Source organism: Rhea americana, unplaced genomic scaffold (assembly GCF_003343005.1).
Source record: "Rhea americana isolate MKP2758 unplaced genomic scaffold, rheAme1 scaffold_497, whole genome shotgun sequence".
NCBI lineage: Eukaryota > Metazoa > Chordata > Aves > Rheiformes > Rheidae > Rhea > Rhea americana.
The window spans coordinates 106,000-121,457 of NW_028186642.1; the positions used below are offsets into that span (position 1 = coordinate 106,000).

Sequence of the window (15,458 nt, forward strand, 5' to 3'; positions counted from 1 at the left end):
GCGGGCGGATACGGCGCGGCCCGGCAGGCGCCGCCGATCAGCCCCCAGCGGCCGCCGCCATGTTGGCCCCAGTCATGTGACCCGCCGCCGAGCGGGTGAAAGTTCACCAGGAAACCGGCGGGGAGAGGCGCGAGAGGAGGAAGTTCCCATGACAACCGACAGGCGGCAGCAGGGCCCGGGGCGCCTCGGCCAATCAGGGCCCGGGGGCAACTAGAACCCCAGGGCACCTGGCCAATCAGTGCCCAGGGGGCAATTAGAACCCAAAGGGCACCTGGCCAATCAGGGCCAAGGGGCAGCTAGAACCCAAGGGCAGCTGGCGAATCAGGGCTGAAGGGGCAGCTAGAACCCAAGGAAACCAGGCCAATCAGGACCCTGGGGCAACTGCACGCTAAAGTTCCCCAGCCAATGACAGGCCCAAATGCAGCTGGCCAATCAGGGCCTAGAGGCATTTGTATCACCAAGGTTTCTTGCCCAATCCAGACCCGGAGGCTAAGCTCACCCCAAGATTTCCTGCCCAATGAGGGATCAGGGGTGTCTGAACCCGAAGGCCCCTGGCCAGTGAGGGCCCAGGGGGACCAGCCCCTGGCCAATGAGGAGGCACCAGGTGTGCTTCACCCGGGGCCTGGGCCCGCAGGCGAGCGGCCTCCACACGGCCCTGGGCGCTTGGCACGGCCCTGGCTTGATGTTACAGCTGCGAGCGGCCCCGATGGAGACGCTCGTCCGCTTGTGGTCAAATCGAGCGACCATCCTTGAGGGGCTGGATTGGAAATGACCTTGCAAATGCAGAGGTTGTACAGCGTATGAAAATCCCCTTGAAGTCCTTCAAACACACCTTCCTCAGCGCGTACTTTTCTGCACCGTTACCCGTGCGCGTACTGCTGTGTTGCACCCTTACCGCATCCAGTGCAATTGGGGCGCACAGCTACGTTTTGTCACGTTTTAAAAATGCAGCCCCCCTAACTGGACCTTTTTATCGTGTGCCCTGTGTGCATGGGCAGGCAGGTGATTGGGCTGGAGCCGGCAGGGCCGGCCGTGGGCACAGGAACGGGCATGATGGACCCCTCCGGATGGGACCGACCCAAATCCGCGCGGTCTGAGCTCTTTCCAGGACAGAGGCGTCCCACGAGCTGCTCATAGATTTCAAGCCACTTCAGTTGGGAAAAGGCAAGAGCTGCAACATGCGTGTTATGGAGGAATTATTTGGGGGTAGAGGGAGGTCACTCCTCCTGTAATAACATCTCCACAGCTGCATTCGTTCGGATACAAAAAGCCTACGCGCGCTTTATTGGTGTGTTGTTAGGAGCGTTAGCCGTATTACCGGAGACAGGCAGGTCACTGAGGAATACCCCTCGGCGACGAACCACCGCGGCTGCGAAGGGCTTACGGCAGCACTGAGCAGGGAGGGCCGCGAGCGCTGCCGGGGCGCCCGGCAAGCCGAGCATGATTTTGCCGTAATTTTGTCAATGGTGTAATTTTGCCCAGCTGCCCCAGCAGAAATACGGATAACACTGATGCTGCCAAAATGCGGCGCTAGAAAAAAAGGGACATGGATTAAAAATCCGTTTCTAAAAGCCTCGTTGCTTCTGCGTGACTGCAGCCTGCTTGAGTCATGAGGAACTGTCAYCTTCCCATTTGCTCTTCAGCTCTTTTTCTTTCTGCATTTCAACCAAAGTGCTCAATCAAAACTGACTAATGAATTTTTTCCCACTGTCCATCAGAGTACTCTCGGGAACTAGCAAAGGGGTAGGATAGAGCTTGTATTAGAAATTGGGTAGGACCAGTTGCTAGACGAACAAAAACCCAATTTGTTACCCCCTCTCCTCTGCATAGTCCCCAAGCTTTCTTCATTTGAATCAAACCTACATTTTGGGTTTCCAGTCTGGCATCAGACAAACTGCCTTCTATAAAGGGGAAATGAAAACAACAACAACAAAAGATTTGTTTTCCCATGTCAGAAGATTTTGGGAAGTTAGCAAGTTCCGGTGCTGGCTTGTAAGCCTTGCACAGTGCTCACTTACATAGTACATCCCAGCTCTTTCTGCAAGTTGAAATGTAGATGTATTKTCATACTTGTGCTTTCTTGCAAAATGAAAGCTGCTGCTGGTTGTTTTTACTCTTAACTACTTAAGCTGTGTTTCAGGATGCATACTTGTCCTTGTGGCTTAAATAGAGGGAGCTGAGGCTTTCCTGGACAAGGTTTTTAGGTTTTCGTTTATACTTACTCCACATGTTACTCAGCCATAAATATTCTGCAGGCTCAGCTGACCACTCAGCCTGGTCTCCCTCCTAGTGGAGGAGCCTGAAATGTTATCTTTGCAGTATGATGAACAACTTAAAATTTGCTGTTGCTTTTTCCACTTTTTCCAACAAGAARTGACACTAAAAGGCTTTATATTTACATGGAGCACAGGAAAAGCCCCGGGTAACAGGATGCACTGTATGTAGGAGGAGCACCCCCACTCAGCCTATACCACGATKTCCTGCACCACATGAGCTTCCGTCACCTTGGTTGAAGCAGTGTCCACATACCAAACTCCAGCAACCAGACTGGGCACAGGGGAGGTAGGGGAGAGCCAGCTCCCCATGTCTTGGGCTGCCCCACTGCCGGCACTGTGGCTCCCTCTCTCAGCCCCGGGAACAACGTGAACACAGTCCAAATGATGGGCAATCCAGCATTTTATAGCTTCCTGTTCACAAATCTCCTTCTTCTCACTTCATGTATATTCACAGGGTAGGTAAGCATGAGGATTAAGAAAACCAAGCCATAGGAATTGTGAAAACCTACACACCAGTAAATCATATTCTAGAATTTTACTATATAGTGTATATTTGCTGTTAGATCACAAATAACATAAGGAACATTCATAGTTCCAGCTCACCTCTGCATATGGAAAGCTAAATTTTGCAGCTCTTAATGTTTCAGTGAGAGTCTTCTGCTCTGCTTCCCGAGCATTTTGCTTGCTAAGCTGGGAGGACTAAATTCTCATTCATACTGTGACTTTATGAAGGCTACACTGAGGCTTTACACAGCCCTGGCACCCACCCTAAGGTCCCTTTACACTGCCAGAGCAGCATAAAGCAGCATAAGGGTAAATGAAAATCAAGCCCCAGAGGTCTTTTCTCCCTGCAGTGCAGACTTACAACTCCCATTACACATTTGCATTAAGGGCTGCAACCCTCCATAAAATACACCCACAAACTTAAAACACATTAGAGTCTAGCTAGACTCAGCACATAGAGGGGGCTTCTGCTGCGAATATTTGTCCTCAAGTATGACATAATAAAAATTTATAGGAACAGAGGACTGCAAAGGGCCCCAATTTCACAGAGATTGAAGTCAGGAGACACAAGAAGGGAGGGGTGTTTTTGAGCGAGTGGGGCCACTGCAAAAATCTCTTCCATATCCTTTTGGGAATAATACTATTTATCAGCCTTCATAAAGAGGCAGAAAAGAGACCAGAATTACCTGAATTGCACATTCTTGTGTCTTCTGCAAGGTTTGCTTCTTTTACTTTGCTCTAGGTTTCATCATTGATACAAGGGTAAAGTAGCATGTGCAAGGGTAAAGCAAGATGTGCCACCAGATTGTAACCAAAGGCTCTTAACGTTCACTACACATTGGACTATGTGGCAGACAGAGGAAGATCTGGCCCATATTTGGTAGGATAAACAATAAAGAGGACAGAGGGCAGAAAAATGGGCAACAAACGTACAAATCTGCTACTAATAGGAGCCAYCTTTAAGAACACGTGCTTTAATTGGGGCTGCTTGGCTAGCCACCTAGCGCTGGTCATCTGCCTCTGCAGATCCAAACACAGCCCATGCGTGTCGCTTGCATGTGACAGTGGCCAGTGTGGAACGCCTAACTTGTCTACCTGACCTTAGGCATAGTGTATCATGGCAAAGCTTTGGAGGATTTAGAGCGATGGGCTTAGGCCAAGCTAGTATAGCCATGGCCCACCCAGCCCATCCACATGGCAGGTGAAGACATGCTTGGCTCCATGCTAAAGACTTCAGCTATTTTATCTGCTGCCTTTTGGAGTTTAGCTGAAGCCAGTGGGTGAGCACAGGCTTGCAGCCAAACAGTTTGGATGTGTGATGAGTTGGAGTCCAGTGAACCAGTATGCCCCAAAAATGCAGATAGACTTATAAGCAGAACTGGACTCCTGCTGCTGCTTTTTTCTGTCTCCTCTGCTGCATCTCCCTGAACTTACTGTATTTCACCAAGTCAAGACCTGATGCTTCTCTGGGTGGAAAGTGTTTTCTGGCAAGGGTATAAAACATGCTGGCATGACTACAGATGCTCCAAAACTATGTCTGTTTTTGAGTGGGAGTCACGAGTCAGTTTGTTAGGCAGCRGCAGGCCAGTGAAACAGAGAATTTTGTCCTGCAACAGGTTGACATCATTCACTGTTTTACAGAAAAGTCAGTTCTTCAAAAGTTTCATTGTGGCATGGGCTAGGTAGTGACAAACATAGTCATCACAACTAGAGGTGTGATGAGTATAATGTAACAGAAACCACCACAAAGTTTTAAARTAGTTTTGCAGAGCTGTTGTGTAATATCTGAGCTGGGAGGACTCTGCAGACGAAAGCACGCTTTCACAGCCACGTAGGGGACAAAGTGTTGATGTCCCACTCTGTAGGCAAATGAACTGGGGCACTGGTGCGGAGCAGGGAGCCAGYGCACTCGCTCATGGAGAGCTCTAGACACTGGGCTAGCTGGTTCCCCATCTAAGGCTAAGCCCAATGACTGTATCTGCCTGCTTACCTGATACCTGTCCGAGTGATGGATGTCATCTGAAGAGTGGGGCGATGCTGTTGGAGAATCTCCTTCCCGCTTGATTGAGGCTGACAACAAAATTGACTGCAAGAGAAAGGAGAAATTCATGCTRTGAGGATTGCCAAGCTCTCCATCCCTCGAAAGCATGTCTGATGGGCCTGGGGCAGTGCCAGCACTGACCGCCCAGGCACGGGTGGCCTTTGCACTTCATGTGGGGCTGAACCCCTGCCCCATGATGGACTGAGCTGCAGGGATCATGCAGCWGGCTGGCTGCATCTTCCTGCCCTGAGTGTTCCTATGGCCCATTTTGTACCCAGTTGCAGTGGCTGCCGGCAGCACTGGTCCCTGCTGTCAGCTGCTGCCATGCTGCTGGAGGTGGCATGGGAGCAGGGGYGGTGGGAACACCCCATAATCTGTGGTTGTGCAGGGAAAGAGTGCATGCATCCCTGGACCATAAAGCTTGCCCAGTGCRCATGCTCCAGGGAGGCAACAGCAGGGTCAAGGCAGTGAACGTGGCTTTCACCACATCCCTCCTGCCCCAGGAGAGCATCTTGAATGCAAGGTTTCCTCGCGAGCACCAGGTAATTTATCTCAGGTGTGTAGTGTCAGAGCACTGCATGGACACATGCTGCCCTGTAGATGCCACATGGAGCCTCTGAGATCCCCTGATACAAGGACCATGCCAGAAATACGCACAAATGGTACAATAACATGAACGCACGCTAATGTGGAGCAATGTCAAACTGCGCTCGTTYGCCGATTTAAGTCCCTCTAAATCTCTCGATAGCTTTGTAAACTGCACTAGAGCCCTCAACGCCTCTGCAGTACAACTGCCCCTTCATTCTGTAATGATGCTATTTATTTTAATAAGTAGCACTGAAAAAAGGGCCTTTGGAAGGTTAAAAAGATCAGTGATATTTGAGAAACAAGAAATCACTGATAAACTTCAAGTCAATAGTAGGTAAGTCTAAATTCTACATACAACGAACTCCAGTGGGAAAATTACTGCAAGAGTTTGACAATATTTAAAAAATGTACACTGGGTTGTAAGTGAACTTTATTATTAGAAGAGTTTGASAGAAAAATCCAATTTAAAATATAGATTAGCTAAATTGGATTGAATATAGTAAGACAGCATACTGTAAAAAATATACACTGTAAATGCAGCTCTCCAGATGTTTGTTTCTAAGAATCAACTGGCAAGATTCAACGATAAATGACTGCTCGGAGATGTGTATGTTTGCAAAGGGAAGCGTAGATATCATCTGAATTGGACAGGTCAAGTGTGGTGACAACATTATTAAAAAGCATAATACCTTGGAGAAAGGCAAGTATTCCAGAAACATTTGCCTCTGGGCTGAAATGAAACATGAAAAAATGTGCATTTTTTGGGAAGATATGAGCAAGTGGAAAAATGACTCAGCATACAAATACGTTTGGCCAGCAGGATGCGATCCCCGGGCTCCGACAGCACTCCTGGCAAGCAGAGCAAGCCGGCACGGGCGGCACGGGGACAGAGGGMGGGCACATGCAGGATGGAGGCAGGTGGGGAAGGTTTGGGATGCCGGCTTCGATCCCAGCTGGGTCACAGGCACGAGCCGCCAGCTCTTGCAAGGTGAGAGTCAACGTCGCCGAACCGCAGCCCCCCGTGCCGTGGGCGCCTGCCGCGAAACGCGGCTCGAGGCTGTCGCGGCAGTCAGTGCGGGGAGACGGGCGGTCCCGAAAGGGGCTGCAGAGGAATGACCCTACGGTGCCAAGGGACCGGGCTCTGCATCCAGGGACCYCCTGAGAGGTAGCAGAGATGGGGCAACGGCCCCCTCTGCTCCAGCCTCGCGGGGTGGCCAAACCTAACTGGTCCCACCGCGGTGACCAGTTTTGGTTCATTTGTTTCTGGGAAAGCCCTGTAGCAGCCATGCGAAGCCGCCAGGGAAATTCCTGCAGAACGCACACCCTGAGCTCTTGTGTCGTTCATTTTTTTTTTCCTAAAAGGAAAACGAGGACAATTTTTGAAGAAGTGGGACTGCAAATGTAACGTGCAGCAAAGGGAGAGGAGCTCCAAGCCTGCGCGTGCGATTCAGAGCAACAGCCCTGGCTGCAGTGCTGCAAATGCCCTCTCCCTCCTAGARCAAGCAGAGCATCCTGGAGCCGGCAGGGTTAATTGTGTTTCATCTTCCAATGTATTCTAGAGAAGGGGAAAAAAATACCCCCTTCCCCGTTCTTTGGCGACAGACTGACAAACCCTCCCTGCCTCCTGCTCCACCCACCCCCCCAGCTTCTGGTAGCTCTAATCCAATATTATTATGTGAAAAATGGTTGGGCTAGCTATGGAGACAGTAAATTAAACGTTATGTATTAGTTTTTAGCGTGTGGTCCCGGGAAGAACGCCGGCCCCATTTATTCCACAAACCTCCTGAGCACCATGGCGATGACCTCTGGAAAAACGCAGGGCTAAACTAATCCCAAAGATGTCAATCTCAGGGCCTCTTCTACATACACTTGCAGTTTAGATTAATAAACTGTCTATTTTTAAATTGTGTGCAAGCACTTCAATTCTAAATACCTCGCCAGCATGTTAAACACAGCGTTAGAGATGCCAAGTCACACTTCCCCTTCACTGTTAGGAAACTTGACTTCATTTGTTTTTCTCATTTCCGCGAGATGTGGCATGCTTTGCCTTTCAGCCCGTGCAGGCAGGACCGCCGCGGCGAGGCAGGGAGGCAGGCTCCGGGGCTGAGGCATTAGGAAAGGCACTTGATACCAGGGTGACTTTCATTCCAGCATTAGGCCAACCTCTCTGCCAGCCTAATCCCGGCCTCTGCTTTTTGCCAAACCGTCRTGTTGGGGCTGTCTCCCCAGGGTAAGTGGCCAGGATGCACTCGGCGATGCAGAAATGTCCTTTTCTCCTTGAGCTACCAGCAAGCTCAGCCCAGCTGGGTGGCCAGTTAAGTCCAGCTCCCGTTCGGGGTGCATCTGAGCGGGGTTATGCTGGCGATAGCACCTTCCTCCCCTCCCCAGGACCCCCTTCCACGGCAAGCCACGGCTCCCAGCGTGAAAGACGGAGCAAGGGCCTCGTGCGAGCGGCCGTGCAGCCTCATATTTCTCCTTCCCCCTTAAATCATCTCTCCATTGGGTAAAGGCACTCTCTGCGGAGGTTATAAACCCTGAGAGGATCAGCCTGAGCATTACACCTGGGGCAAGCTAAATAAAAAAAGGTCACCGGCGCTTTTTAAACATGGACAAAAAAGCAGTAAAATGTGTTTGGAAAAAAAAATCTGGCATTAAATCATGACTTTTTGCCTGGCTTGCCTCATTAAAAGTGGCCTTTTGGAAGGTAAAATTATCATTGTAAGTGATAAGATCTTTAAGAAAATAATTCACGGCTTCTTCACCCTTTAATATGATAGCCGCCACCGGCTAATTTTTTTCTTAATGGCAACGAGGCCATCAATCTCGTCCGAGCCATGTACTCACTGCTTCCTTCTGCCCCCCCTGCTGAGCCGGGCAGCCAGTGCCCCAGCTTGGCTCGCCGGGGTGAGTGTCCGTGTCCTCCCGTGCCCGCTCTTGGTGCCTCCCACCCCAGCTGGCAYGCGAAGCTCGTGGCTGGCACCCAGGCGTGCTGGGCTGAGGCCGGGCGCGCGTATAGATGCAGCGGGACCCCTTAGTGGTGTTCCAGCTTTCTGAGGGGTCTGAACTTCCTCTGGTATACCCCGCTAACCCGCACCGGTATACCCCGGTATGCCCATACTCCCTGCTCCAAAGGGGAGCTCGTATGTGTTCAGCRTACGTGCCTGGAGGCACCAACCCCAGCTTGGCACCTCGTGCGTGTCGCCCCGTACTTGTGCACCGGCAGCATCCCGTGCACGTGCAAGGGCACAAACGCCAAGGGCACAAAGCATGGGAGGGGAGGAGACACGTGCCAGCGTGCATCCAGGAAATGGATGGAAACCGCCCGCACACGTCGCCCCCAGACCTAACCGCCTTGGCTCCCGGGCAGACGGGGCAGGTGTCGGCGCAGGGAGAGCCGGCCAGTGCCTCCGACATTCTGCTTCCTTTCAAGGCCAGTCATTTGAGAGTGTTAAAGCGCTGGACTCCTGCTTTCTGATGGCCCTGGAAAAACACAGGGAGTCTATTTTTCTTAAACAATCCATCACAGCTGCTGTCAGCAGAACAAATACCCTAACCCTGCTTTTTATGTATCTATATGGCCTTTTTTATATATATATTTCGGCACAAAGTGTTCCCTGTTTGATGCATTCAGCTTTAACTCCGCCGTCTAAATAGGTACTTATCACTTAACATGGAGGTGATGGCTTGACATGTTTTCTGTCTCCTGCCCTCCCCTCCACGGTAGGGAAGCCGTCAAAGTGTTGCTAATAGCTGTTATCACTTGGGAACTGTAACCCGAAAGCAATGAGTGATACCAGGCCTTGCTGTGATTTTTCCCCTTACTCTGCTAGGCATTTTTTATGTTATTGCTTGAGGATCCCTGACACAAAGATGCTAGTGTTAGAGCTGAGTTTCCCAGAAGCTTTCAGAAGGTCCAAATGTGCTCCTACGAGAGTTAGAGGCAAAGTCACCCAGTGGCTTTTAGCTGGCGGAGATGGTGGTGGGGTGGAGCTGGGGATGCAAAGCTTAAATATAAGAAGGGTGTTAATAGTGAATAGAAAATAATGGTATCAGCAGCCTGCTGGCCTCCACTGAAGGCTTTCAGTGGTTTGCAGCTGTACTAAGCTTACAGAAATGTGAGTTACTGATTTATTTTTGTTCATGTTACACTCGCACCTGAGACTGCAATGGAGCTCTGGATCCTTTTGGAGAAGGCACCAACTACACGGTGGGGAAAGGCGCCCTTCTGGTAGAACGGCTCATCAAAGCCAGAGGACAGAGAGGGAAAAAGATCTGTCCAAGGTCTCCCAGACTGTTTCTGGTGGAGCCGGGATAGAAAGGCAGACCCCCTTCCAGGACCCAACGCACCGGACCACCCCTGTCTCCACTCCTCCGGCCGAACAGGGCGTTCTCCCCCAGCCTAATGGGAGGGCGCAGCTGTTTGGCCCAAGGGGAGCGAGGGGCTCTATTTGTTCATCGGGTAGTTTGTTTTATGGAAGAAAACCTGGCAGAGATTTTTTTTGGAGTGGCTCTGGTATTCATCACCCCGGATTGGCAGGGCGCACGGCCACCTTCCACTCATCCTAGGTAATTTCCCCTCCTTCACATATCTGTGGACTGCTCTCATGTCTCCTGCTTAGCTATAGCTTTGCCACAATGTTCAGCTTTAGCTTTTTAATCTTTCCTCATAAATCACAGTACAGATGGAGGAGGAGGAGGGAAGAGGCACAGATATTTGGAGAGACTTCCCCAAGGCCCCCCAGTGAGTCAGTGACACAAGAGAAGGAGTTAAAACCCCAGGGCCCTGACACCAGTCCCTGATTCCTACCATCAGACATGATGTGGAGAAGTTAAATGATTGTGCTAGAAATTTCATCTAGAGCAAGGCAGCTGGGAAAGGCTTAATACAGACATTCTGTCAAGGTTTAGGGCTCCAAATCTTGCTTGCTTCAAAGCTCTTTTTCCTTGGAGGGCTTTAGTGGTCAGATTTCCCTTTAGGTGCTGTAATTCTCTCTCAAACTGCTCTACGAAGCTGTAAAATAACGGGGGTAGGTGGGGGAATCAAAGGGCTCTGGCAGCGTGGCTCGGTTCCCAGCTTAGCCGGAGGTCTCCGGGCCGCGTGCTGGCTGCCCGCCCACCAGCACCCTCCGAGAGGCTGGGTGCAGACCTAAGCAAACTACCCGCAAGCGCTTGCTGGGAGCGTGACGTGGAATTTGTTCCTGGCCGCTTGCTTTGGTGTTTGTTTGCAGCAAGAGCCAGCGCACAGCAGGCTTGTTAGCAGCAAAGGCAACTCGTATTCACAGACTAGGCAGCGAATGCTGAACTCGCAGCAACCACCAGGGCACTTTGTGGAGCCCAGTCTCTCCCTTCCGTGGTCAGTCCCAGCAGTTTCAGAGGGGATATGAGAAAGTTCAAGGGATGCTGTTAGGGATGTTCCTTCATGACCCTCAGGAGGTGACAGCAAGGGCTGAGGTCTCTCCTCTCTGGGAAGAAGTCATATTACACCCAGACTATACCCCATGGAGGGAGAGCCACAGGAGGCTGGATGGGCAGTGGCAAAAAAATGCTTTTGGGTATCCCAAGGATTTGGGAACACTGATTCTGGGTTACAGTTGGCTGCTCAAGTAAGAGCAGAAACAGCCAAACTTGCACCTCTCACACCACTGACCAACCCTAGTCAGATTTAGGATGCCACAACACCCTTTCTTCTCCTGCATAACTCTGCGCAGGAAAGGCAGCTGAAGAGAGCAGCTGGTGGGGAAAGGCAAGAGGGGGGGGTGAGACCTGGGAACAATGCTGAGGAGAACTGAACTCTGCTAGCAGCCGTGTATAGACTCTTGGGCAACCAAGAGCCTGGCCAGAGCTTGTGATGGTGTCTGTATGCCTCTGCAAGACATCCCTGCTGCCTGGCCTGCCTGATACGCAGCTCTGTCCATGCTGGGGGAGTCCTGCAGGGAAATYCTGGGCTGGAAGAGGTCTGGAGCACGGCTGGCTTGGACACATGTTCAGAAAATGCCCTCCTGAGTGACTCTGGAGATAAATCTCCCCATGGTGACTGAAGGCTACAATGAAAGGTTAGTGTACAGTGCCCAGCCCCAGTCCAGGGAGCYGGACACGGAGCCACTGTCTTTAGCTCAACAATAGCAAGAACATCCTCCATCTCTTCCAAWGGGCCTGAGGCTTCAGTTCCCACTCACATTGAAACTGCTCCTTGGTGAAGAATTGCTTTTCCCACCCCTCTTTCTTCTCCTGGTGTCTCASTCAGACTTGTCATCCAGGGACACTATGGGCTCCAGGACTCTCCTCAAAGTCCAATGCTTGAGGAAGACTTTCTCCAGAGCAGGAACACTGGGTGTGCTTTCTGCAAAGGAGAGGTGCTTYCTGCACCTCTGCCTGCGTAAAGCATACTTACAAGGCAGCCCAGCAAGCACAAACTGTTACCTTGACTTGCGAGGGCTTGATGGGCTGCTTGGCCCTCAGCAAGGCATCAAAGGCTACCACAGGYCTTGGGGTGAGTATCAGACCCTGTGTGTCTCACTCAGCAAGGCCACTGGGAGCAGTCAGGTCCAGGAACTGCAGCTAGGAGTGGTGAGGAGACAGTGGTGTTCCCCCRTCACTCGTGAACTGAGGGACCTCTCATTGACATCAGGCAGCCATCTCAGGCCCTACTCCCCAGCCAGTGACTGGCAAAACCCAACTTAGTGTCATCTGCTTTCCTAGCTAAGTGGCGTGAGGGTTGGATAGAAATGTCATCCCAAGTTTGTCAGCTGCTTGTCCAAGTGTTTTGCCCACACTAGCATACTATGATTGACAGGGTTTGGTCTCTAACAGAAAGCGAATGAGGACACCGAGSAGTGCAGGGCAATCTGGTGCTCAGCACTGCCCTTTGGGCTGCCTTTGCTGCAGCTGAGCGGCAGAGGGGGAGCCTAGGCACCAAGCAAATGTGTTGACCGGAGCTCCCCAGCTCACAGCCCTCGCTTGGCTGTCACTACCTCAGTCAGTGCTGATAATAGAAGAATCTGATACAATAATCCTGCATTCATCACATCCTGTGTTGAGTGATTGGATTTTCTTTGACATATTGCCATGAAAATTGACCCATTGCAGTGAGTGACAGCTCTTCGGGGGCAGGAGAGCAGTGAGAGAAAGACATGCGCTTACATCTGGGCTTTTATTGCCAGGAGAGGCTTTTGCTGGRGTAGCAGCAGGGAAGGGATGGGAGCAGAGCCAGGAGAAGGATGGGTGGGAATGAAACCACCAGGCCCCAGCTGTGCCAGCCCCTGCTCCCCAGGAAGAGCCTCAGCCAGCACAGAAGCAAGGACAGCCTATTAGACCTTATGCAAATGTCCTAAATGAATCCTAAAGTGGTCTTAAAGCCACTGGGGCAGAGYGGTGACAATGGAGGTAATAGTCAGCTTGCATCCCATGCCAGCTCACTTGTCCCTGAACTGGGACCCTACTGAGGGTGGCCCAGAGGTCCTACTTTGCCCTCAGTTCATCCAGTGGGACTTCAGAGAGGGATGTCAAATCCCAGCAGGCTGCTCCCAGGCTGCATTGCAAATGCTCAGCAGGCAAAAAGGAAAAGAAGAGCCTCATCTCCCCACCACCCTCCTCCTAAATCCTGCGTAATTACAAAGGGGCCTTTAATACCAAACTAACATGAAGGTGAAAGTGTTGTGCCACACAGGACTTGTCTCCCAGAAAAAGCCACCTAGAAATAATGAATCCTCCYGGGCTGAGAGGCTTTCAAGCTCTCTGAGAAGCGAATGAAAGATTTCCTGATTTCGCCCTCTCCCTCCCTACTCTCATGGCTTCTTGAAGTTAATGTTCTTAGGCCTAGATGTGATGGGCAAAGGGAAAAGATCCATGTGTTGACAGAGGACGATTGATCTCTTTTACATAGAACGACTCTCCAGTCCCAGTTTAATCCCCTCGCTCAAGGCAAATGGGATTCTTTGTCAATGGAAACTTCAAAAGCCCAGCCCTGCCGAGAGACGGACCTTCTTYTTTATCTGGTGTCTGTCAGTCACTTGGTGTGTTTCCCTCCAAACAGCTAATCTGTCTTCCTAACCTTCCTTCTCCCTCTCAGGAGCTGTATTTGGGACTGTTGAGTTATCTACACTCAGACCTGACAACAAGTGAAAGGGAAGCGTGCGAAATCTAGGTGCTTTTATTTTGCAGGTGCCCTTTCCAGCTCCTTCATGACATCTAAAGGCAGCTTCAGGGGCTGTTGCTTTTCAGTGATGGTTGGGTTTGGGGATTGTTTTTTGCACTGCTTGTCTTTCATGAGGAAAGAGCAGTGCCCAATTTACCTACAAAATGCTGAGATAGTTGTCCATTGCTCCCAATACACAAGCCAGGACCTCAGGACTGCCAGACTGGTCCTACCAGTGACTCTCTTCTGCCCCAGCCAAGTCAGGTCTCTGCTCACTTGTCAGTCTCCCCACTGTCATGGGGGAGAAGGACAATGATGTACGAGAAGGATATGCCAAAGGTGTGAAGCACTAGATGGCATCACTGTAGGCCGTATTTTCTCTTTGGTAGTTCGGGAAATTGTTGGATTTATTCAGTAGGCATCACTGACAGCTGGGACCCCAAGGCAGCACTGTGGCTCCCCTGCCCCTTGCCTAGTGGGTCAGATAAGGTGATTATGTGGTTGCAAGATAGTCACTGAACCCCATCAGGAAAACCCAGAGCTGAAATTTCAGCCTCCATTTCTGATGTCACATTCTTGGTGCTCCCAAACCTGCCCAAAGCTTCCAGAAAAGAAAAGGAAACTAAGACCTGAGGTTTCTAGTATTAAAACCAACAGAAAGATGACTCCTATGAGAGCTCCCCTGCTCCCCCTGGGCTGGGTGAACTCAGTGATGCAAGTGGCCTCTCTAGACAGGAGCCCTGCTGCCCTGGACTGTGCTGCTGTCGTAAGCAGACGAGTAGATCCTGCCCCCTCCTTCCCCGCCTTTACCCACCCTGCCACCGCTCGGTTTGTTTTCATACGTGGTCCAATGCCAGCTCTCTGCCACCCATTTGCCTGCTCCTTCCCCCCGCTGTGCCTAATGGCCAGCTAGCAGCAACATTAATTAGCAAATGATGCTCTTTGCAGTGACACTGTGATGCTTTATATATTTTGTACATAGTGAGTAGGACTTTCGGAGTCAAAGGACGGGAGGTGACTGTTGGGGGGGGATCCAGCTGAGGCAAGGTCTTTTTGCTATTTGGGCGCACATTGTGGGGCTCCTTTCTGCTGTGCTTTGCCCCCCTTGCAGCAGTCCTGCACCCCTCTTCCAATGCTGGCATATGGCTTTGGCTCCAGGAACTCCCGCGCACGATTTTAYAGCCTGAGCTCAGCGTGCGTGTGATCAGCTCTCATTAGCTGTCGTTAGACGCAATCTGGAGTCCCGGAGACTGCCGGCTCCTTCAGCCTGTGATCCCCCAGCTGTACGGGGAATTGCAGAGCCCGTGCAGGGACTCGGCCACTGCAGCCCCGTGGGGGAACGGAGGTGGCTTCCCCCCCTGCTCTGGACAGACCCCAAAGCATTGCCATTTGTGGGGCAGCCCAGGGAGGGTGGTTCCTGGGGAACACCAAGTAGCAGGACATGGAGAGGGCTGGGAGCGCAAGGGGGTATAAATTGGTATAAATAAGAGCGTCCCTCTTGGGGGAAGGTGTGCCGAGTTGTTCTCACTCACCTTGGGGGTACCCGCTGCCATGGCATCCTTCAGGATGGAGTTCTTACTGCCAAGAGAGAAGAGAACAGGGTCAGAGTCAAAATTGCTGGAGCAGGCAGGGAGGGGGAAGAAGTGATGGAGGTTAAACAGCAGTGAGCACACAGCTTCTCCTCGCCCTCTTTGGTTGCAGAGACACAGCAATCTATTTGTTCAGACTACTTTAGAACAAAATGGTCCTAAAAGTGGAATCATCTAAACCCAGACACTCGCTGGCATGTGGCTGGCATGAGTCAAATCCCAACTCTTCCTCTCCCCAGGAAAAGCAGGGATCCTGCCTGCAGGGTGCTGGGAAGAAAGCCAAGGAGAGGGCAACAGTGGGTGCCCTGCCAATGCCCTGCATTGGA

At 51.3% G+C, this 15,458-nt stretch overlaps 1 protein-coding gene across 1 annotated transcript in view; it reads right to left on the reverse strand.

Annotated features, from left to right (window-relative positions):
* The window catches only part of LOC146588816 (E3 ubiquitin-protein ligase RNF220), a 132,382-nt gene that overhangs the window by 57,008 nt on the left and 59,916 nt on the right, over nucleotides 1-15,458 (reverse strand). Inside the window, exons 3-4 of the mRNA XM_085317308.1 lie at nucleotides 15,076-15,121; nucleotides 4,771-4,866 (exon numbers count right to left, since the gene is read on the reverse strand). Of these exons, the coding sequence (XP_085173434.1) occupies nucleotides 4,771-4,866; nucleotides 15,076-15,121 (142 nt within the window). The remainder of the gene's footprint in view (nucleotides 1-4,770; nucleotides 4,867-15,075; nucleotides 15,122-15,458) is intronic.